This window comes from Sander vitreus, chromosome 16, assembly GCF_031162955.1.
Source record: "Sander vitreus isolate 19-12246 chromosome 16, sanVit1, whole genome shotgun sequence".
NCBI lineage: Eukaryota > Metazoa > Chordata > Actinopteri > Perciformes > Percidae > Sander > Sander vitreus.
This window is the reverse complement of record NC_135870.1, coordinates 6,960,479-6,982,572: the sequence shown is the minus strand read 5'-3', so window position 1 is coordinate 6,982,572 and position 22,094 is coordinate 6,960,479. Positions and strand designations below refer to the sequence as shown.

Below are 22,094 nucleotides of genomic sequence, written 5' to 3'. Positions count from 1 at the left end.
CATTATATAGGGCCTACAATCCCACACAAAAAACAGACGTGACGTGACATGATGATTATGTTTAACTAAGGAAATAAAAATAATTGGAAAAACCACAGGAAATAATGAACAAACAAAAAAAAGAATTAGTACAAGTACTTGCATACAATTGTACAATACAATTACATGTCAAACTGACGTTACTTTATCTTACATAAAAAACATATGATCAGCTTATAAAATGTGATTGATTGTTATCAATAAAACCTATTGGCATATCAAGTAATCCAATTTAGCTTCACCTTGATCAGCTACAACGTCACAACACAAAATTCTGCTTGTCTTGATTTATCGGTATTGTTAATTATATATATATATATATATATATATATATATATATATATATATATATATATATATATATATATATTATTATTTAGCATTTGAAGTACATTTTATTGCTAATGCTCCTGTAGTTCTTCTACTTAAGTCAAATTATTAATGTTTTTACTTTTAATTGAGTGTTTTTAGATAGGTGTATTGTTGCTTGATCTTGCCTCAGCCAGCTGTTTGCAGCGACCTGACTACATTTCCCAGGACCCCTTTTACTCACGGAAATATTACGTCATGAAAAAAAAATGGCGGATTAGTGTGTGTGTGCATGGGGTCCGTTAATTGCCATCCGTCGTCGATAAATGAAAGCCTATTTCTCCCAGCAAACGACATATTTTCGAACAGGTACGTTGTTACAAGGTAAATAACATATGTAGATGTAATGAAATTATAAATGTAGCTGCCTCAGGTTCTGAACATTAACAATAGGATGGTCCAAGTGGGGAAGACTCGCATACTAAAAGTGTTGGCAGGCGAGTTTAAGTCCAGCTTTATGCACTTTCCGGCTTATTTAGTCAATTATTGAAGCTTTTGTATGTCGTAATGTGTTTTAGGTGTGTTAAGGTTTTGGCTTATTGAAACTCTGGTGCTATTTTCTTTTACGGCCAGATTTAACAGCTTCTCAACTGTCAGCGTCACTAGTATTGTCAGTTAAAAAATAGCTGAGGATAGCACAACAGTGTATTGCAAAAAGAAGCTATTCTTGCTAACGTTAGTCCTACAGCAATAAGTGATGGTTTACCGCATTGCTAACGTTAAGCACCATGTCGCAGAACATAACGTTACACTTAAAATGGTCATTGTCAAATAAACAGTAACTCATTTTCAGCAAAACAAGTCTGCGGTTGTCATTCTCTCAAGAAGATTATACATATGGCAACCAGATTAAAATGTGCACATTTACGCAGAAGCCTGTATTTTTTAATGCTAAATGGTAATCTTGATGTAGTCTTTACACTACATCCTACATTCATATAAGACAAAAATGATGATTGGGACCGTACTTCAGGACATCAGTTTACCCTTTCTGTTCTGTATTAACTACAAAGTCAATTTTTTATTTTATTTCCAAGACACCAAAAGTTAAGTAATCTAAAATACAGTAAACTACAGGTCGTGGAGCAGAAAGGTTAAACCAGGCTCTACTGTGATGTTGAAGAACATATAGGCCTAAGTAACATTAAACCACAATTTCCACTCCTGCAGTACTCAACACATTGCAACATTCTGACAGTAATAAAAGGATAGTAATTGCATTTATTTTTCTTCCAAGTGGTGGTGAATTAATAAGCAATGATGTTGAACACATGATGCATTGATTCAGTGATCTGAATGCTTAGTAATATTGAACAGTAAAACTTGATATGAGGTGCCTGTATTCTGAGGACTGAGCATATGATTACCGGTAAGTGGTTTGCATTCTTTATGTAAAGGACATCATTTTGTGCTGAAATGTAAGAGTTTAGCCGGTCAGTTTGGGTCTTTGCATTGATAGTTTTGACAATTTTTGTGTGTTTTGCATTGTATCGGGTATTAAATGTTCTGCAAATATCTAAATTGAAGAAAAATTATTAAATTATTGATGCAGTCAAATCTGTTTACGTGTGTCAGTTGTACTATGTAAAGCATGTAGGTCATACCCCTGCTGTTTTCACAGAACCTGAGTACTTAAAAAAAAAAAAAGAAGTAATATTTCACTTGCAGGTGGTTGTCAGGTTTTGCTGTTGGAATACTGATGCAGCTTTGACTTTCTGTGTGTTTACAGGTCAAAATGTTTCGCCGGTCAAGATTTAGTATTCGGCCTAATGTTGTTACGGCAGGGAGAACAGCAGCAGCACCTCAGGAAGCCCCTTCAGCAAATCAGGAGGCCAATGAGACCCCCAAGGACGTCAGTGAGAGCAGCACTACTACTGCTGTGACAGATAACAAGTCTGTTGTGACCCCATCAGAAAAACCTGCAGCCCCAGGGTGAGTGACAAGCACTAAATGGCATGACTGGCAATGGCAACTACTTTTGTTATGTATAACAAAAATATAAAAAACTATTCTTATATTGTTTAGGGATGGTAATGACCAAAATGGGGAAGGTACCAGCTCTTCAGCAGCAGTCCAGAGAAGGAAGCGGTTTTCCATCAAGCCTAAAGTGGCCCCAGGCCGCCCCTCCACCCTTGCTCGGACGCCAAAATCCCCCGTCAAGGCAGTCTCTGAAACTCCTATTGAAATCCCTGTCTCAGACCTTGACAAGCCGACTAATTCCACCCAATCTGGGACTATAGCATCCCCTCAGAGACTCCAGTCCCCAAGGCGACGGAGGCCTTCAGAAGAGAGCAAGCAACCCAAAACGCAACCTAAACCCATCATCATCCCTTCTGACAGTTCAGAACCTTCAGCGGTTCCTACAGCTAAAGACTTTGTAGAACAAATCCCTCTGCCGACAGACGGTGGCAAAGAATCGGAAAGCACTTCAGGCAGTCAAGTTGAAGAAGTTCCTTCAAGATTACCAGATAAAGTCCCCCCCTCTCTCCCAGACAAAGAAGCTATTGAGATATCAGAGAAAGCCAAGAATCTAGTGTCATCTAAGACTGGGCTTTCACTGTCACAACCTGCGTTCTCCTTGAGTAGACTCCTGAATGACCCATCAGACTTACAGAGGATAGCAAAGGCCCAAAAACTCAGAGAGTTGCTCAAACAGGAGATGCACAAAGAAAAGGTAAGCTCAGATTTTCAGTAAGCATACTTCTTCTCATTCGCTCCCTCTTCATTTTCAAAATTTAGTAACGTAATAATTACATATATACTGTTGATATATTTTCAATTCATTAATTCAGTGTATTAATTGATGTTGCAGAAAATCAAGAGAGCTAAGGCACGTGTAAAGGAATATACCCTAGATCCTGCCAAAATGACCATGAGGGACCTTATCCGTTATCTACCACTGTCTAACCCCATGACGTAAGTGTCTTCTCTGCAATTTAGTCAAGCTTGGGTAACATTTAATCCTTACCTCTATTGGTGCTGTTTTTATATTGATTATACTAGATCTTTATAAAGGTTTTTTTATGGTTCCTTGTCTTGTGTGACTATAATTTGCAAGCGTTTTTTTTATTTTTTTTATACAGATCTAGTTTAGAAGACGCAACTCGAGAGAATGAGACGGTGGTCCCACCTTCTCCAGTAAGAGAAGAGTAAGTTTATCCCATCATCTTTCTACAATCTCTTTACTTTTTAGTTTTATTGATGTTGTACTCTGTGAGCATATGAATGATAGAAACAGTATTAACTTTATTCTGACTTAGAACTTAAAAATAAATGTAAATTAATTTTGATCCCAGCTGACATTGGGCGAGAGGTGGCTTATACCCTGGACAGGTCGCCAGTCAATCACAGGGCTGACAGACAACAATTCATACTCCAATGGGCAGTTTAGAGTCACCAATTAACCATAACCTGCATGTCTCTGAACTGTGAGAGGAAACCCATTGGGCTTAAATGTCTAGGGTTATCAACACTTGTTTATCTTGACAAAATAAACAAGTCTGAACAATGGAATGGTCTGTATAATGCACTACATTTTTAATCAATATCTCTATCATCAGCCATAGTTTATATATGGACATACAGCAGTAACTTGCACACGGTTCAAGATTAACTTTTTCGTCCACCAGCCAAATGGCTAGTGAATGTTCAAATTGTACCAGCCACTCAATAGATTATTGTTGTTTTTGGGCTGGTGAGCAAAGCAAATCTACCAACCACTTGCGTATTTTTCCAGCATTTGGCTAGTAGATGTTGCTAATTTTGAACCCTGAACTTGCAATTTGAGAATTACAGTTTGCTTGTATACTAGTCTCGCGTAGCCAGACCTATCTTGGTGTTAGGGCTAGAGAAAGGTCTGGAAGTACCTTTTATCATTTTGACAGAGAGACTCTGGCTTTTTTGTATTTCTTTAAACCAATCACAATCGTCTTAAGTGGCGGTGCCCCTACAAAATAGATAGCGGAAGGGGAGGAGAATGCTGTCAAAGCCAGCCAATGGCGGGCTTGAATCACTGTATTACTTGTATACTAGTCTTAATCCTTCGGGTTCCACTTCCGGGATTGCTCCAAATGCTATGTGAAGTAGCCAGACTCTGCTTCAGCGCGCTTTGGAGGAGGGTCTTGCAAAGCAAGACTACTTGTATACCAAGCCCCTTCCTTCTGCCTGATGTTTGCAATGTAATCCCTGCAGCTCCCCAGAGAGAGCACAGGAACCTGTGGTCCTCCCTAAAATAGCAAGCCCGAGGGATGAGGCAGAGGCAGAGGCAGAGGCAGAGGAAGAGGCAAATGCAGATGCAGATGCAGAGGAAGAGCAGGATGACGCCGTAATGGTTCCTCAGGTCAAAGTAGCAGAGGATGGCTCACTGATCATTGATGAAGAAAGGTCAGTGGACGTCTATAAGTTATGAACTGCATGCTTTCATGTTTATCTACTTCCCTTTACTTGGTTATTATAGATAACATGTTATACGACATGACTTTTTAAAACAATGCTATATTATTGTAATATTGAAGACACTGGAAGCAATTGTGAATCATAACCTCTCAACCTGTGTCTTAGCTTGACAGTGGAAGTCCAGCGAGCCAAAGGGCCAAACCCAGCACAGGATCGAGACCCCATCTTTGAGCGTGGCTCCACTACAACTTACTCGAGCTTCAGGAAAGGGACCTATTCGAAACCCTGGTCCAGTGAAGGTTAAACCAATATGGATAACACATATATATATATATATATATATACATACGCCAAATTTATCTTTACAGCACACATTTGCTCTGATGCTTTGTTCATATTGAGTTTTAATGTCATGATTGTTTGCTGTTTTCCATCAGAGACAGACATGTTCTTATTGGCAATTAGCATGGTGGGGACAGACTTTTCCATGATTTGTCAACTGTTTCCTCACAGAGCTCGTTCAGAGATAAAGGTTAGTGATTAATACAGACGTGCATATATTTATGGAACATGATATGAAGAAGTAACACATTGCTAAACTAAATACACAATAAAATGCTTGTTGTGTTGATTGCATTGATTTCAACTTTCAGAACAAATTTAAAAAAGAAGAGCGAGAGAATGCCTGGAGGATTGACAAAGCTTTCAGTAAGTATTCAGTAGGACAGTATATTTAGCTGGTTTAATATAATCAATTATTAAAGTTCCCTGTGCAATCGGTGCATACATTTTGATGCAACATTTACTGCTGATTATTTTGTAGGAGAGAGGCGCAAACTGGACATAGAGTATTTTTCTAAGCTGCTAGAGAAGATTCTGGAAGTTCAAAAAACCCGGAAGAAGCTAAAGTCACTCACTGAGAAGAAATCTCCCAAGAAGAAAGAAAATAAAAAGACAAAGGGTAACTATATCCTTCCATGCGTTTTATCATGTTAAATACTCAGTGAGTGGTGTATTATTGCTACATAACTTCACTATTATTCTGGAGTACAGATTTTAACAACTGTTCACCTTGAGTGTGTCTCAATTCAACAATCCTTGTGTGTTCTAATTCCCTCTACAGGCAGAAAAGCTTCAAGGAAGCTGAGTGTCGTGGAGGAGGGAGATGAGGAAGAGCAGAATGAAATTCCTGACTTGGAGGAGGAGGGAGAGAAAGAGAATGAGGACCTCTGTAATGAAGGAGGAACCACTGTTGCTAAACCTCAGAAGAAACGTAAAAGAAAGAATAAACAGGATGCTTCGACTAAGGAACCAAATGACAAGAAAAACAAAACGGGTGAAAATGAACAAGGTACAGGAACATTCAGTTACTTTATCAAAATGTTAATGATGAAACTTGTAGATTTAAAGGGGTGATAGAATGATGATATATAGGGTATTTTTACACTGTTCCTTAAGCTCTCCTAATAGGGTATGTAACATTGGTTGGGCTGAAAATGGCCTGGGTGCTGTTCTATGTGCCATAATGCAACCCTGTGAAATAGCCCTAGAATGAAACGAGAGGTTTTCTCCCTTTTATGGTATGCTCATGAATATTTAAATGAGCTGCGCGCTGATTGATTGGCTTACAACGAGCGAAGCTGAGGAGCAAAGACGCAATAGCCAACAGCACTCACTGGGACCAGCAGCTCGCGCTGCTCTGTACCCAGCGCATAGTCACCTTTTCTGGGGTAACTAGTTCACCAACTACCGCTGACCTGATGGAGGTCCACGAGCGGCAGCTCGCGATGAAAAAGTATCGGCATTCTCTGTACAGCCTGGAACACTGTATTTACGACTGTGGTTCGTTTTTCAATATCCTTGAAAAACTTTCAAACTTTCTTCTTTGTAATTCCCGTGGAGCAGTGCACAACTAAACTAGTGTCTGAGATCTACGCGACCTACATTCAGAACACCAGCTGGTCTCAGACCAGTGGTCTGTATGTCAATTTTGGGGCGTGACAAAGGTACAGACCAGAGCCAAATAACGTGTAGCCACCGAGTTGACGTCAACTATTCCGTTTTCAGCGGCAGTTTCAAATTGTGAGATTTGCATAGGAAAGAGGTGTCAATGGGACTTTGAGGTTTTCTGTATGCCCATTTTACCCACCGAACTGTCGTTATTCAACTATGACGAGGTAAACTCGGGTTTACATTCTATCACCCCTTTAAATAAAAAAGGTATGTTTGCGCACAGACATTGTAATGTAGAATGTAGATCCATTGGAGCTGCCATTTGTTTTTGCCTGATTTAACATAAATTCCAGAAAATGAATGCATACAATCCTATTGGCTCTTGATGATTGCTGCTTACACTTTTCTTTTGCTTTTATATGATCAGATGAGACCTACATACCCGGAGACACTGAGGCAGCACTTCCTGAGGACTGTCCAAAATCAGACATGTAATGAAACTTAAAAAATGTTTTAACTAGAGTATTTTGCATCTTCAGTTGGCATTAAAATTCTCTGGTTTGTCCTAATATTCAGGTCTGAAAAGACTGACAATGTGAATGAGTCCAAGGATAACACTATCAAGCCAGCTAAACTCTCCCGAGGCAGAGCACCAAAACCACTACTACCTTTGGGCCGGAAGTGGGGTAAAAAGCCCCCACCACCCTCCACAAAGACCAATGATACGGCATCAGATAAAGAGGATGAGAGTGAGCTTGATGGGGCCTCTAAAGAGCAGGTTATTACTTTTAGTTTCAGTTTCAAGTCATCAAATATTTCTACATATTGTTACTTTGGCTTACTGAAAGTTATGCTAACCTTTTAGTTAAATAAAGATCCATCACCCTTAAAGCAAGCCACTAAGAGGAAGTCAGCCAATGATGACATTTCCTCTGGTGAAGAGGATGTCACCATTCAACCTCCGAGACCTACCAGGTACAATATTTCATGTTTTCATGCAAAAACATTCCTATTCCCAAAGAAAATACTTAGGATATAATAGGAGGATGATATGATAGGAGCGGTTCATCAATGTGTGATTGTGGTTTATAGGTATGGGAGAGTGCCTAAACCCACCAAGCCCTTAAATTACCCTGGGAAAGAGGCTACACACCCGTCTGAAACCACTCCTGCCTCACCAGCTGGGTCCACTGCTTCTGCTGCCAGGCCTAAACCTAAATGCACAGCTAAGAGGGGAAGATCACCAAAGCTACAATCGACCCAAGAGTCCAAAAAGTCTAAACTAGTCACCCTCAGGGCTTCTCAGTCAGAATACAGTGATGAGGAGGATGACAAGCAGCGAGTAGAGGAAGAGATGGAGGAGGAGCACCCTGCATGCAGCTCCAGTAATGACAGCACTGCCCCTGCGTTTGTGCCTGCCAGCCTGCGCTCCCCACATCCTGTGATTTCAGAAGTGGAAGAAACAATGGAGGAGGTGAGAAACTGTTTCCTATCACGTCTTGTACAAATGCACAATATCCATATATTTATTTTTTTACACAATTCTTATAACAAGCATTTTTGTGTATTTTGCATTAGTTTTCTTTGTGCATGGTTTTCCATTCCATAATTCAAACCCTCCACTCTGACTCCCCCCACCTCACACGTAGCTTGATATCTTGGCCAATATGCCTGATGTGTTGGGCCTCTCCCAAGATGTACTGTGCCCTGATGCCTTTAGCGAGCGGGCACAACATGAGATAGGCACAGCTGAACCCTGTGAACATCAGCTGGACCTGCTTGTTGTAAGTGTCCTATGCCTAAACCTTAGAACCAGTGACATGAAATCATTATCCCAGTTACACTTATGATTTTAATATTATTTCTGATATCTAATCTTAAAGATCTGATGTGATCTATCCACATAGTTTTGTCTACAAAAGGGCAAACTTTTATGAAATGCAACCTTATTTTCCTCCCAATATCTCCCTCTTTTTAGTTTAAGTGCATGTATTTTGTTTGCCGTTGGATTTGATTTGATTTTTTATTTATCTCGAACAAACGGTATGTTGTAAAAGAAAAAAACTAAGCAAAAGAAAAACACAAACGTAGACACACACTCATATTGTGTCTTGCCATTATTTCCAGCTAAGGTTAGTTTTTGCACACTTTAAATGAAGAAAAAGGAGGACATTTGAGTTTGAACAATGTTGCATGCCATCTTTCATGGATGAATTCAAAGCAACCTTTTTGTATCCAGATGTAATCAACTGACAAACGCGTAGAAAGAAAATGACAAAGAAGTGTAACTGGGGCTACTGTAATACATGTTTTCCATATATATGACATCCTTTCATGACTAGTCTAGCTCATATGGTTAGCCTCTGATGTGACTTAAAATATATTTGTTTCCCTTGCAGGATGTTATCGACTTTCTTTCTGTAGAAAACACAGAAGGTATGTTGAAGAGGTATTCTAACTAGCTCCCAGGGAAACCTTTGGTCTCAAAGTCTCATACATTTTTTGGTGGTCTTTTTGTTTTAGTATCTGAGGACGAGAGCTACAACGAGGCTGCTCAAACCCTGCTGACCATCGGCAACCTGGCTCACCTCTCTCAGTCAGCACAGAATCAAATAGCCACTCAAGATGACTTAACAGGTTGGAGACACAGAAGCTAAAAAAATCATTATATTGGAATTGGATTGCTTTCCTTGTAGATTAAATTGCAGTGGATTTAAAATGTGCCATTATGTTAAATTGCAGGGACAACACCAGTCAGGGTGAATGAAACCAGCCAACACCTGGAAGAACAGATTGCCTGCTGCTCAAAGCCTGCTGCACAGGAGGAAAACAGTGCCACTCTTATGTCTGCAACTTCTGTTCATGGAGGCCCAGAAACTGTTACCACTGTGGAGCTACAAAACCGCACAACAGACACTGATGCCATCCCTGTTATTAAATCCAGTGATCAGAGGACAGGTTCTGATACGGACCCTACCCCTCAGTTGCACTTAAGTCAAGAGAGCTCAAAGACAAATTCTCCACAAACCAGAAGAGGATGCTTAGCCAAGGTAAAACCAAAACCTAACCTAGGCCAGTCCTCAAGGACTGCTCAGTCAAAATCCCAACCAGAGACTTCAACAGAAAGGACACCTGAAGAGAGCCACACAGTCGCTCCTGACCTTTTTCAAGCCACTGAGACACTATCAGCTGCAGCGGAAATCCCTAAAATAGCAGACTGTAGTAAAAAAAATGTAAATGTTGAAATTTCTCATATTGAAGTCAAACATACAGAAAAGCCATTTGGCAGTCAGAAGAGGTCTGTTGGTCATGTGAAATCTGGTGCAGCAAAATCGGATCAAAGTGCCTCAGAAAACCATAGTCACTACTTTTCTGAATCCCAGTTTGAACCCAGTTTGGAACAGACCACCAGAGAATCCAGGTCAACGGCTGCATCTACAGATGAAGTACTGATTTCTCATGTTGGGACAACTGAGAGTAGCTGTAATAATCAGATGACATCCGACTCAGCAGTCACAGAATCACAGATTGGACAATGGTCAAACATAGACTCTGCCCCAATCAAAGAGCACAGCGACCATTCTGCACCGGTAGAAGAGTTACCCGTCAGTCAGAAAGAAGAGAGTGAAGTCCCATCTACTAGCCAGACAAGGAAGAGTCGATTCCAGAAAGTCAAACCCAAACTCAACCTAGCGCAGACATCAAGGACCGTACGTTCTAAACCTCAAACCACAAAAGACACTGTAAAGAAAGATTCCAACCCAACTCCAAACCTCAAATTCACTGAAAAAACAGTAGCACAGGTTGAAGCAGAGCCAACTTGCATCACCTCTTCAGCAAACCCAAGTCTAAGTCCCTGTCCTGCTTCAGCTTTTATACCGTCATTGGATTTAGGGACTACTTTTACACCCACAGAGGAACTGTCTACAACTGAGGAGAAAATGACAGATGTTGGAGTTGTTTGTCAGGTAGAATCGGGCACAACATCATATCAGCATGCCTCAGAAAACAAGAATCTCTCTGAAGCCCAGTTTGAACCCAGGAGGGAACAGGCCACCAGAGACACAATGCAAACATCTGAGTCCACAGATGAAGTACTGATGTCTCATGTTGGGACAACTGAGACTAGCTGTAATAATCCGTCGCCACCAGACTCAGCAGTCACAGAATCGCAGATTGGACAACAGTCAAACATAGACTTTGCCCCAGTCCAAGAGAGCAGTGACTATCCTGCTTCATGTGTTTCGCCTGTGGAAGTGTTACCTGTCAGTCAGAAAGAAGAAAGTGAAGTTGCATCTACTAGCCAGACCAGGAAGAGTCGATTCCAGAAAGTCAGACCCCAACTCAACCTTTCACAGACATTAAGGACTGTTCGTTGTAAACCTCAAACCGCAAAAGAAAATGTAGAGAAAGACTCCAACCCAACTCCAAACCCCAAATTCCATGTTTTTATACCATCAATGCATTTAGGGTCTACTCTTACACCCACTGAGGAACTGTCTACAACTGAGGAGAAAAAGACAGATGTTGGAGTTGTTTGTCAGGTAGAATCAGATACAGCAACATCAGATAAAAGTGCCTCAGAAAACCAGAACCTCTCTGAAGCTCAGTTTGAACCCAGGAGGGAACAGGCCACCAGAGACACAATGCTAACATCTGAGTCCATAGATGAAGTACTCATGTCTCATGTTGGGACAACTGAAAGTAGTTGTAATAATCCGCTGACATCCAACTCAGCAGTCCCAGAATCACAGATTGGACAAGAGTCAAACATAGACTCTGCCCCAGTCCAAGAGAGCATCGACTATCCTGCTTCATATGTTAAACCTGTAGAAGAGTTGCCTGTCAGTCAGAAAGAAGATAGAGAAGTCGCATCTACTAGCCAGACCAAAAAGAGTCGATTCCAGAGAGTAAAACCCAATCTCAACCTAGCACAGACTTCAAGGGCCGTACGTTCTAAACTTCAAACAACAAAAGGCATCGCCGAGAAAGACTCCAACCCAACTCCAAAAACAATAAAGTATGAAGCAGAGCCAACTTGCATCATCTCTCCTGAAAAACCAAGTCAAAGTCCCTGTACTGCTTCAGATTTGATACAATTGTTGGATTTAAGGACTCTTCCGCTGACATCCGACTCAGCAGTCACAGAATCACAAGTTGGACAAGGGTCAAACGTAGTCTCTGCCCCTGTCCAAGAGAGCAGCGACCATCCTGCTCCATGTGTTACACCTGTAGAAGAGTTACCTGTCAGCCAGAAAGAAAAGAGTAAAGTCGTATCTACTTGCCAGACTACAAGAGGCCCATTACAAAAAGCCAAACCCATCTTACCACAGACATCAAGAACTGTGCGGTCTAAGGCTCAAACCACAACAGACCCTTTCACTCCCTTGCAACTTCCCGAGATACGCTCGAGCCCTACTTTAACGTCTGAATCCACTGACAACATAAATACAGAGGTAGAAGCACAACCAACTTGCAGTACCACCCGTCCTGAAAAACCAAGCCAGCTCACAAGTACTGGCTCTCTCTTAGTGTCAGTACCATCATTGGAATTATGTTCTACTCATAAAAGCACAGAGGAATTATGTTCAACTGAGGAGCAAAAGATAGATCTTGGATGCAGACTAGACTCAAAGTCAGAGGGCTCAGAACAAAATGTTCCTCAAAGAAGGCAACGCTTTCCAAAGGTCAAACACAAACCCAATTTAGGATCCTCTCCTCGAACTACATTCACAAAACTGCTGTTAAAAGATGTCAGTAAACCCTCAGAACAGTGCCATACGGACACTTCTTTAACCTTTGAACAACAGCCTGAGGACAATAACAATGCACAAACAGAACTGGAACTCGCAGAGACAGACAGCAGGACACAAACACATTGTTCATTACATACAGAACCTCTCAGCTCAACAATGTTAGAAGGGCCTGCCGAGTCAGAGAAGTCACTAGACAGCACAAATTATAAGGGTACGTCCTCTGATAACGTCGTCGTAGCAACATCTTGGGTTGCTGAGAATCAGTCCGTGTTGACAGACTCAGTTCTGACTCAGAGTAGTGAAAAAGCCACAGTTGAAGGGGAATCCACAGGGGACAAAACGTCAAATAATGACGTGGTGGCTGGACCTGCTTCACAATGGGACTGCAAACCGGGCATGTCCATTAGAGCTACAAATACCCAACCAACCGATGATCCAACTGCCGTTTCAGATGTCCATACTTCAGAAGATGGTTCAACAGAGTCAAAAATTGAATTTAAACCCCCGACTAACACACAGTCCACATCGGATCCAAAAATAAGCACTCAGCAGCCACGGTCAGAGAATGACTCTGAGGCACAAAGTCAAGATGCAGTCCAACATTGTTCTGAAACTAATCAAACAGCTGCCCAAAGGTAAGAAATAAATCATGCTTCATCATTATGTGCTCAAAAAGACACAAGACTATTATGCTGTTGTCATGTCTCATTTACAGCCTCATGTTCTAAATTAATTATTAAAGAATTATTAATTTTGCTTGTAACAGAGTTTGTTTTCCACTTAAAGGACTGATGATAATCAGTCAACGCCAACTGACTCTCCTTCAAGAAAAGCTCCCCAGACTTGTAGAGGCCGGCTTATTAAACCAAAACCCAACCTGGGACGCAGCAGCCGACCTCCACAACCTCAACAAATCCAGAAAACAAAACAAGCAAAAGCAGGTTAGTTTGACACCTTTTAAAACGGATGTTCCCTTACTTTAAAGAATGCTGAGCAGATATTCAGGATTACTGCCATATAAAGCACTATAGCACCTATGTTGATCACTGTATTTCAATTTTTTTTTACCCCCACAGATTTTGGTACTTGCTCAGCGGGCATGGATGCTTCGGGTTGCCACAAACTTGTGTCTGAACGTCGACCTGACATCCAGGAACCGGTAGAGGGAGCTATTGAACAGTGTAGTAACCAAAATCCCTCTCCAAGTGATGCTGGGTCTTCGCTGGGCTGCTTGACACAAGTTATTGATCAACTGAGTCAACATGACCCCCCTCCAAATGTTGCTGGATCCTCGCTGGGTTGTGTGACACTACTAGAAAATGTTACTCAGGTAAGATAATAATCAATATGTACAGGAGGAAGTGTATCTTGTGAGCATTACATGTATGATTGCGGTGTCTTTTTATGTTGAAATTCCTGTTAAGCTTGTTAATAGTTGGCCTTGGCCAGACATGTAACAGCATGCTTATAACATGGCGCAAGTTATGTTTTACCATGTGTCACCGAACTGAGTTTATATAGAATAGCAGTATATTTCTACCCCATTTGGTACTTCTGCAGTTCCCAGTAGGTGTGTGAAGAAATTGTAGAGTAGCTCAACTAATTGAAGAAAAAAAAAGAAGACGTTTTATATAAAGTAAATCAATTTATTGAGTCAACTGTAACAACTGAACACTACATGTTGCATTTGAGAGTGCATGGAAAGCTAGTTAGGAAGCAAGCAGTTAGCTTAGTAAGCAAAGTAATGGACAAATGGTTGAAACGTTCAGCTACTCCAGGTGGTACGTCTGACAAGGTAGGGAACAACTGTTGTATAGTACCAACAAAACTACTACACCAAGTTATTGCTCTGACTAAACCTCCTTTGACTAAGGGTAGGATGTAATCTTGGTAAAGAAGCCCTAATTTAAGGATTTATCGTCATATTTGTCACTGTGATTCTCCTCACATTTCCAGGATGCATCGACATCAAATACAGGAGGGACTAAAAGTCATCCAAGTGTCAATACAATAATTCCAGACAGTAAGTCAGTTTCCAGGTGATTTTGTGCTGTAAATTATATGCAGTATGTGCACCATGGTTTTGGCTAAAACTTCTCTCACTCCCACTGTCAGTGCTGTTGCAGCAGGAGCCTTTAGATGCAGATGAACCGTTCTTCATCCTCTCTCTGACTGAGATCCCAGTCTGCTCATTAGGGGAGGTTGTGGACAGTGTGCCTGAGCCCCCCCCTTATCTTCCTGTAACAGATGCGTCAAAAGAGCAACAGAGGTTAGTGCCTACCTTTTTATCAGATGGTCATCCCGTTCGTGCAGGCGTGGATCTGTTTTGGTGTCTGATTCTACAACTTTCCCTGACCCCTCATCAGTGTTTCTGGAGAGAGTTTGGCAGCAGCTGGCGACAGGCTCCTGTCTAATGTTGCTGTGCCTGTGTTCATGGAGGAGAGTGGTGACACAGGCCTCATCAATGCAATAGGTATTGGGCCGGACCCAGCGGCTAATATAGTAAGTGAATTTTCTAGGAATCACTTGTAGTGGCAATGTGATAAAATATCTGTTTTTGTCACACTTTTTGTTTTTTCTCACCCACACCAGGATTCGATCATGGAGAATCCAGTGGATCCACATGGTAGAGTGATGGCATTATTCTGTCATTTATTTAAGATAATTAATAATTTTGTCTTAGTAATAGCAAATCTGGATTATTTGTGTTTATGAAACAGATATTACAGTCCATGCATCGGAATTACCAGGGACTGTAGAGAATAATGATGAGACTGAAATTCCCCCTGCAAAGCAGAGACTAATGGACACTCATAGAAGAGGTATGTAATACATTAATACTTACTCATCATATTCACTCTTAGTAAATTAGACAAATCTTTTTAATCATGTACTCATTTTTCTTAGAACCAGCCAAACTGCAGGTTAAGCCCAATACTACCAAGAGGAAACAAACCAGCAAGACCCTCGCTGCCAAGGAAGAAGAGTCAATCCTCATTGAAACAAACACCACTCAGCACTCAGAGCTTCCTGGACCTTCTGTGCAGCCAACAGTCTTTGATGACGATGTCACTGTGCCACAGAAAGGAAGTGATGATCATGTGGATGTTGAAAAGGAGACTCTGACAGGTGGTGAGGACCCTGAGGATAGCAGCTCAGGAGCACAAACTACAAGGACTAGGCGGGCTAGTAGTCGGAATAGGTGAGGAAAAACGGTTAAAAGAAATTCTTGGTTGAAATCCGAATAATTCCTCCCCAGTTTTCATGATTTCATATCTTATCTACCAATTGTAATAAAATGTTAATTCATTTTTTATTTTCCAATATCTGACAGAAAAACCAAAGGCTCCCTTTCCCTACCTTCTGAGACGAACAACGCTGCCCCTGCAAGCGATTCTCCACCTGGCAAAGAGGCTCCCAAGGGCCGTAAGGTCAAAACTCCACGCGCAGCAGGAAAACCATCTCCCCCAGCACCTGGTGCCTCAACATCATATGATGTCCCCCCCACAGCCAGTCTGACACAGCCGACCCAGGAAACCCACTCAACATCTTCTACCACATCACCAACACAAACAGAGGTGGACACCGAACAGACTTCTGAGCACAGCCCACTATGCTCAGACACAACTCCTAGCACTTCTCTGTGTCCAGCTGAGGTAAGACAGGTACAAGTACACAGGTGGATGGAGAAGCATTCTGATTCAGTGGAGGTTTAACACCCCCACATAGAGTTGATAACAGCAGCTCATTTGTTCTTCTTTGTTGTAGGTCTCAGCTTCTCAGCAAAGTGTGGAGAGCAGTTCTATAGAGGAGGAGCCCACCAATGTGTCTCAGTACTTCTTAAGTGACATTTTTACAGAAGTGACTGCAGAGAAAAATGATGAGACTGAAATTCCCCCTGCAGAGCAGACACTAATGGACACTCATAGAAGAGGTATGTAGTACATTAATACTTACTCATCACATGCACACTCAGCAAATTAGACAAATATTTTTAATCATGTACTCATTTTTCTTAGAACCAGCCAAACTGCAGGTTAAGCCCAATACTACCAAGAGGAAACAAACCAGCAAGACCCTCGCTGCCAAGGAAGAAGAGTCAATCCTCATTGAAACAAACACCACTCAGCACTCAGAGCTTCCTGGACCTTCTGTGCAGCCAACAGTCTTTGATGACGATGTCACTGAGCCACAGAAAGGAAGTGATGATCATGTGGATGTTGAAAAGGAGACTCTGACAGGTGGTGAGGACCCTGAGGATAGCAGCTCAGGAGCACAAACTACAAGGACTAGGCGGGCTAGTAGTCGGAATAGGTGAGGAAAAAACGGTTTAAAAAATCCTTTGTTGAAATCTGAATAATTCCCCTTGTTTTCATGTTGGTAGCCATCAATTGTAATAAAATGTTAATTCATTTTTATTTTCCAATATCTGACAGAAAAACCAAAGGCTCCCTTTCCCTACCTTCTGAGACGAACAACGCTGCCCCTGCAAGCGATTCTCCACCTGGCAAAGAGGCTCCCAAGGGCCGTAAGGTCAAAACTCCACGCGCAGCAGGAAAACCATCTCCCCCAGCACCTGGTGCCTCAACATCATATGATGTCCCCCCCACAGCCAGTCTGACACAGCCGACCCAGGAAACCCACTCAACATCTTCTACCACATCACCAACACAAACAGAGGTGGACACCGAACAGACTTCTGAGCACAGCCCACTATGCTCAGACACAACTCCTAGCACTTCTCTGTGTCCAGCTGAGGTAAGACAGGTACAAGTACACAGGTGGATGGAGAAGCATTCTGATTCAGTGGAGGTTTAACACCCCCACATAGAGTTGATAACAGCTGCTCATTTGTTCTTCTTTGTTGTAGGTCTCAGCTTCTCAGCAAAGTGTGGAGAGCAGTTCTATAGAGGAGGAGCCCACCAATGTGTCTCAGTACTTCTTAAGTGACATTTTTACAGAAGTGACTGCAGAGAAAAAATGATGAGACTGAAATTCCCCCTGCAGAGCAGACACTAATGGACACTCATAGAAGAGGTATGTAATACATTAATACTTACTCATCACATGCACACTCAGCAAATTAGACAAATATTTTTTAATCATGTACTCATTTTTCTTAGAACCAGCCAAACTGCAGGTTAAGCCCAATACTACTAAGAGGAAACAAAGCCAGCAAGACCCTCGCTGCCAAGGAAGAAGAGTCAATCCTCATTGAAACAAACACCACTCAGCACTCAGAGCTTCCTGGACCTTCTGTGCAGCCAACAGTCTTTGATGACGATGTCACTGAGCCACAGAAAGGAAGTGATGATCATGTGGATGTTGAAAAGGAGACTCTGACAGGTGGTGAGGACCCTGAGGATAGCAGCTCAGGAGCACAAACTACAAGGACTAGGCGGGCTAGTAGTCGGAATAGGTGAGGAAAAAACGGTTATAAACAATTAAAATTCTTGGTTGAAATCTGAATAATTCCTCCCCAGTTTTCATGATTTCATATCTTATCTACCAATTGTAATAAAATGTTAATTCATTTTTTATTTTCCAATATCTGACAGAAAAACCAAAGGCTCCCTTTCCCTACCTTCTGAGACGAACAACGCTGCCCCTGCAAGCGATTCTCCACCTGGCAAAGAGGCTCCCAAGGGTCGTAAGGTTAAAACTCCACGCACAGCAGGAAAACCATCTCCCCCAGCACCTGGTGCCTCAACATCATATGATGTCCCCCCCACAGCCAGTCTGACACAGCCGACCCAGGAAACCCACTCAACATCTTCTACCACATCACCAACACAAACAGAGGTGGACACCGAACAGACTTCTGAGCACAGCCCACTATGCTCAGACACAACTCCTAGCACTTCTCTGTGTCCAGCTGAGGTAAGACAGGTACAAGTACACAGGTGGATGGAGAAGTATTCTGATTCAGTGGAGGTTTAACACCCCCACATAGAGTTGATAACAGCTGCTCATTTGTTCTTCTTTGTTGTAGGTCTCAGCTTCTCAGCAAAGTGTGGAGAGCAGTTCTATAGAGGAGGAGCCCACCAATGTGTCTCAGTACTTCTTAAGTGACATTTTTACAGAAGTGACTGCAGAGAAAAATGATGAGACTGAAATTCCCCCTGCAGAGCAGACACTAATGGACACTCATAGAAGAGGTATGTAATACATTAATACTTACTCATCACATGCACACTCAGCAAATTAGACAAATATTTTTAATCATGTACTCATTTTTCTTAGAACCAGCCAAACTGCAGGTTAAGCCCAATACTACTAAGAGGAAACAAGCCAGCAAGACCCTCGCTGCCAAGGAAGAAGAGTCAATCCTCATTGAAACAAACACCACTCAGCACTCAGAGCTTCCTGGACCTTCTGTGCAGCCAACAGTCTTTGATGACGATGTCACTGTGCCACAGAAAGGAAGTGATGATCATGTGGATGTTGAAAAGGAGACTCTGACAGGTGGTGAGGACCCTGAGGATAGCAGCTCAGGAGCACAAACTACAAGGACTAGGCGGGCTAGTAGTCGGAATAGGTGAGGAAAAACGGTTATAAACAATTAAAATTCTTGGTTGAAATCTGAATAATTCCTCCCCAGTTTTCATGATTTCATATCTGTATCTACCCATTGTAATAAAATGTTAGTTCATTTTTTATTTTCCAATATCTGACAGAAAAACCAAAGGCTCCCTTTCCCTACCTTCTGAGACGAACAACGCTGCCCCTGCAAGCGATTCTCCACCTGGCAAAGAGGCTCCCAAGGGCCGTAAGGTTAAAACTCCACGCACAGCAGGAAAACCATCTCCCCCAGCACCTGGTGCCTCAACATCATATGATGTCCCCCCCACAGCCAGTATGACACAGCCGACCCAGGAAACCCACTCAACATCTTCTACCACATCACAAACACAAACAGAGGTGGACACCGAACAGACTTCTGAGCACAGCCCACTATGCTCAGACACAACTCCTAGCACTTCTCTGTGTCCAGCTGAGGTAAGACAGGTACAAGTACACAGGTGGATGGAGAAGTATTCTGATTCAGTGGAGGTTTAACACCCCCACATAGAGTTGATAACAGCTGATCATTTGTTCTTCTTTGTTGTAGGTCTCAGCTTCTCAGCAAAGTGTGGAGAGCAGTTCTATAGAGGAGGAGCCCACCAATGTGTCTCAGTACTTCTTAAGTGACATTTTTACAGACGTGGAAGAGGGTTGAAAGCTCTAGATATGTTGAGGGAGGGGATGAACATACAACAGAGTTATGTCTGTAAAGGTTAATTTATAACTAAAATTAGTTTTTTTATGTTTTTGCTGTCAGTTGTAATTAAGTGAAGCTAAATTGATTATACTTTTACAAGCACTTTGAATATGTCCAGTAGTTTCATTTTATTGAAATGCTTTTTTTTAAAAGCCAATAATTCAAATAAGTATTAAATTGTACACATCAATAACCAAAACACTGGTAAATTACAGGTTTGATTCAACGAGGGAGCAGCATTTCCCCAATTATTCGTCATGTTTCAAGCCTCAGATTCCCCAATTTGGTTATTTATTAACTGTGAATATGTACATTTTGTACAGTAGCAAAGTATGTTTTCTTTTCCATATCTGTTCCGTTTTAATACAGACCACAACATTGGTCTCAGGAAGAAAGAAAAACATAACTGGATTACTTGACATCATGCACAGTTGTATGTTTAAATGTATTACTTTTATAATGCCTCTTCTGTGTATTTGTGACATTTTTTTTTATCATCCTTTCTAATCTGAAACTAATTTTGGTTGTCTTATTTAGAAATCCAATAGACTGTAAAATTGCATCAATATATTCAGCAAATTCAACCCATACAGAGCAGAGAAGGGTAGTCATACTTTATTATTGAAAATGTTATACGAGCTAGCATTTGTTGAGACATTTTGTTGTACTGTATATAGTGTTGATTAGTTCAATATTCAAAGAGTTACTTGTACAGATTTGCAGCATTCATATTATTATGTTTGATACTTGGAACAAAAACATGGGTTATCTTTTAAATGTTCATTAAAAGTAACACATGGAATTCTGTAAGATGTGAATAAAATGTATTCTTCCATCACCACTTGGTTTAGTCTTCCATCTATGTGGATGCTAGTTTGCTATTTTTTTATTTTTTATGTTGAGGTGACCAATTTCCATTTTGGTACAGATTTATATAAGCTCTAGAAACACCAAGTACTGCATGTTTTGTAGAGTGAAGTAAGTAATTTTATTACAATTAACTGTTCACGTTTCTAGTAACTACCCATGTCTTTTTAGCCTAAATACATGTTTGCTTTTAATTCCTGTGTTTTAAGATGCTGTGAATATTAAGTAGATATTATATAGTACTCTTGTGACTCACTGTATATTGAGGAATTTATTGTTTCATGTGATACAGCTGGTGAAATAAAAGACTATAAGGGTTTAGACTCCTCTAATCCCTAAGGCTGCAACCTCTTGTAGTGAGGCTTAAGACTGTTTTGATCTCTCTGTTGAGTAACTAACTTCTCTGTCCGCAGGTCCACTCCCTCACTCAGTCAGTCAGCTGTGAGATTAGTGGCTCCACTCACTGTACTGCCTGCCGACTGTACGGAGACTGGGGCAGACCTACGAGGCACTGCAGAGAAACAACATGAGCAATAACACCCAGGCAAGTGAATTTGATTTAATTTTTGTATTTTATACATTTCTGAATAATTCATTACAGGTGTTCATATCATGGTTCAGTACAGGAATGTGTGCATTATGTTTTTTATTTAAGGTAGGTACCAAATACAACCTCTTCTTTTGCTTTACAGGTAATTGTCATTTTACATGTTCCTATCTGCAGATCACAAAGCATGAGTGATTTGTTCTTTAACATGGGTAGTTAAAAGATGCCCTTTGAAATCATATCCTGTGTTTCTTTGAAAACAAATATAGTTGATCACAAGCAATCTGCGGCAATAGTTTGCCCCTTTTTATACTATTCAAAAAACTATAATATGGCACTAATTAACAAATGTAAGGTTTTTGCGAGAACAGTTGAGGGAACTTCAAGTTATGTAATTATTTTGGATCTATTCAGAATAAAATCCCAACATATGAACACGGCTTAGCCTCAGAAAACTTGACTGAACTATGCAACAACCTTCTGATCCCTACAGCTTTACTTCACCTAAAACCTATGGCTTGTTAATGCATGGTACACCTCAAATGATTGCCCAATTAACCAACAGGTAACACTGGTAATGATGTTCATTGTGTTGGGGGTGTGTTCATCATATTAATAATGGGAAAATATGTTACAGAAGAATCACCTAAAGTGTAACAACTCACTGATCTGTTAAGTCAGAGGACCACAATGTATTTAAATGCATGTATAATAACCGATCTACCAAATGAAATGCACATGGCTTTTCTACAGGTCACTCATAGTGTAAAAATAAAAAAATCCGTTTTTCATCATGACAATTCGTTATATCTACATAATAATAGTGTATACTTTATTAATCCTGTAAGGGGAAATTTATTTGTTTCACTCTGTTATATATTCACACACATGCCCAAATACACACATA

At 41.0% G+C, this 22,094-nt stretch overlaps 1 protein-coding gene across 4 annotated transcripts; it reads left to right on the top strand.

Annotated features, from left to right (window-relative positions):
• The first annotated feature begins 611 nt into the window (after positions 1-611).
• LOC144531719 (uncharacterized) lies at positions 612-20,611 on the top strand. Of its 4 annotated transcripts, none has more exons than XR_013503241.1 (33): positions 612-717; positions 2,138-2,340; positions 2,434-3,082; positions 3,221-3,324; positions 3,492-3,557; positions 4,600-4,791; positions 4,969-5,102; positions 5,241-5,335; positions 5,457-5,511; positions 5,627-5,764; positions 5,927-6,154; positions 7,184-7,247; positions 7,333-7,534; positions 7,622-7,731; positions 7,849-8,230; positions 8,406-8,540; positions 9,156-9,192; positions 9,280-9,393; positions 9,499-13,147; positions 13,299-13,453; positions 13,589-13,842; positions 14,469-14,535; positions 14,628-14,781; positions 14,879-15,014; positions 15,105-15,138; positions 15,233-15,334; positions 15,420-15,714; positions 15,847-16,168; positions 16,281-16,446; positions 16,532-16,826; positions 16,949-17,270; positions 17,383-17,549; positions 17,636-17,722. XR_013503241.1 is itself a non-coding variant. In XM_078271981.1 (33 exons), exons 2-33 carry the CDS (start codon positions 2,144-2,146, stop codon positions 19,729-19,731), a joined length of 8,967 nt encoding a protein of 2,988 aa, XP_078128107.1. In that variant the 5' UTR covers positions 612-717; positions 2,138-2,143; the 3' UTR covers positions 19,732-20,611. The 4 variants fall into 4 exon arrangements, 1 of the variants encoding a protein (XP_078128107.1); XR_013503242.1 differs by having other exon boundaries at positions 612-732; XM_078271981.1 differs by lacking the exon at positions 17,636-17,722 and adding an exon at positions 19,639-20,611 and having other exon boundaries at positions 17,383-17,403.
• The last annotated feature ends 1,483 nt before the right edge of the window (positions 20,612-22,094 follow it).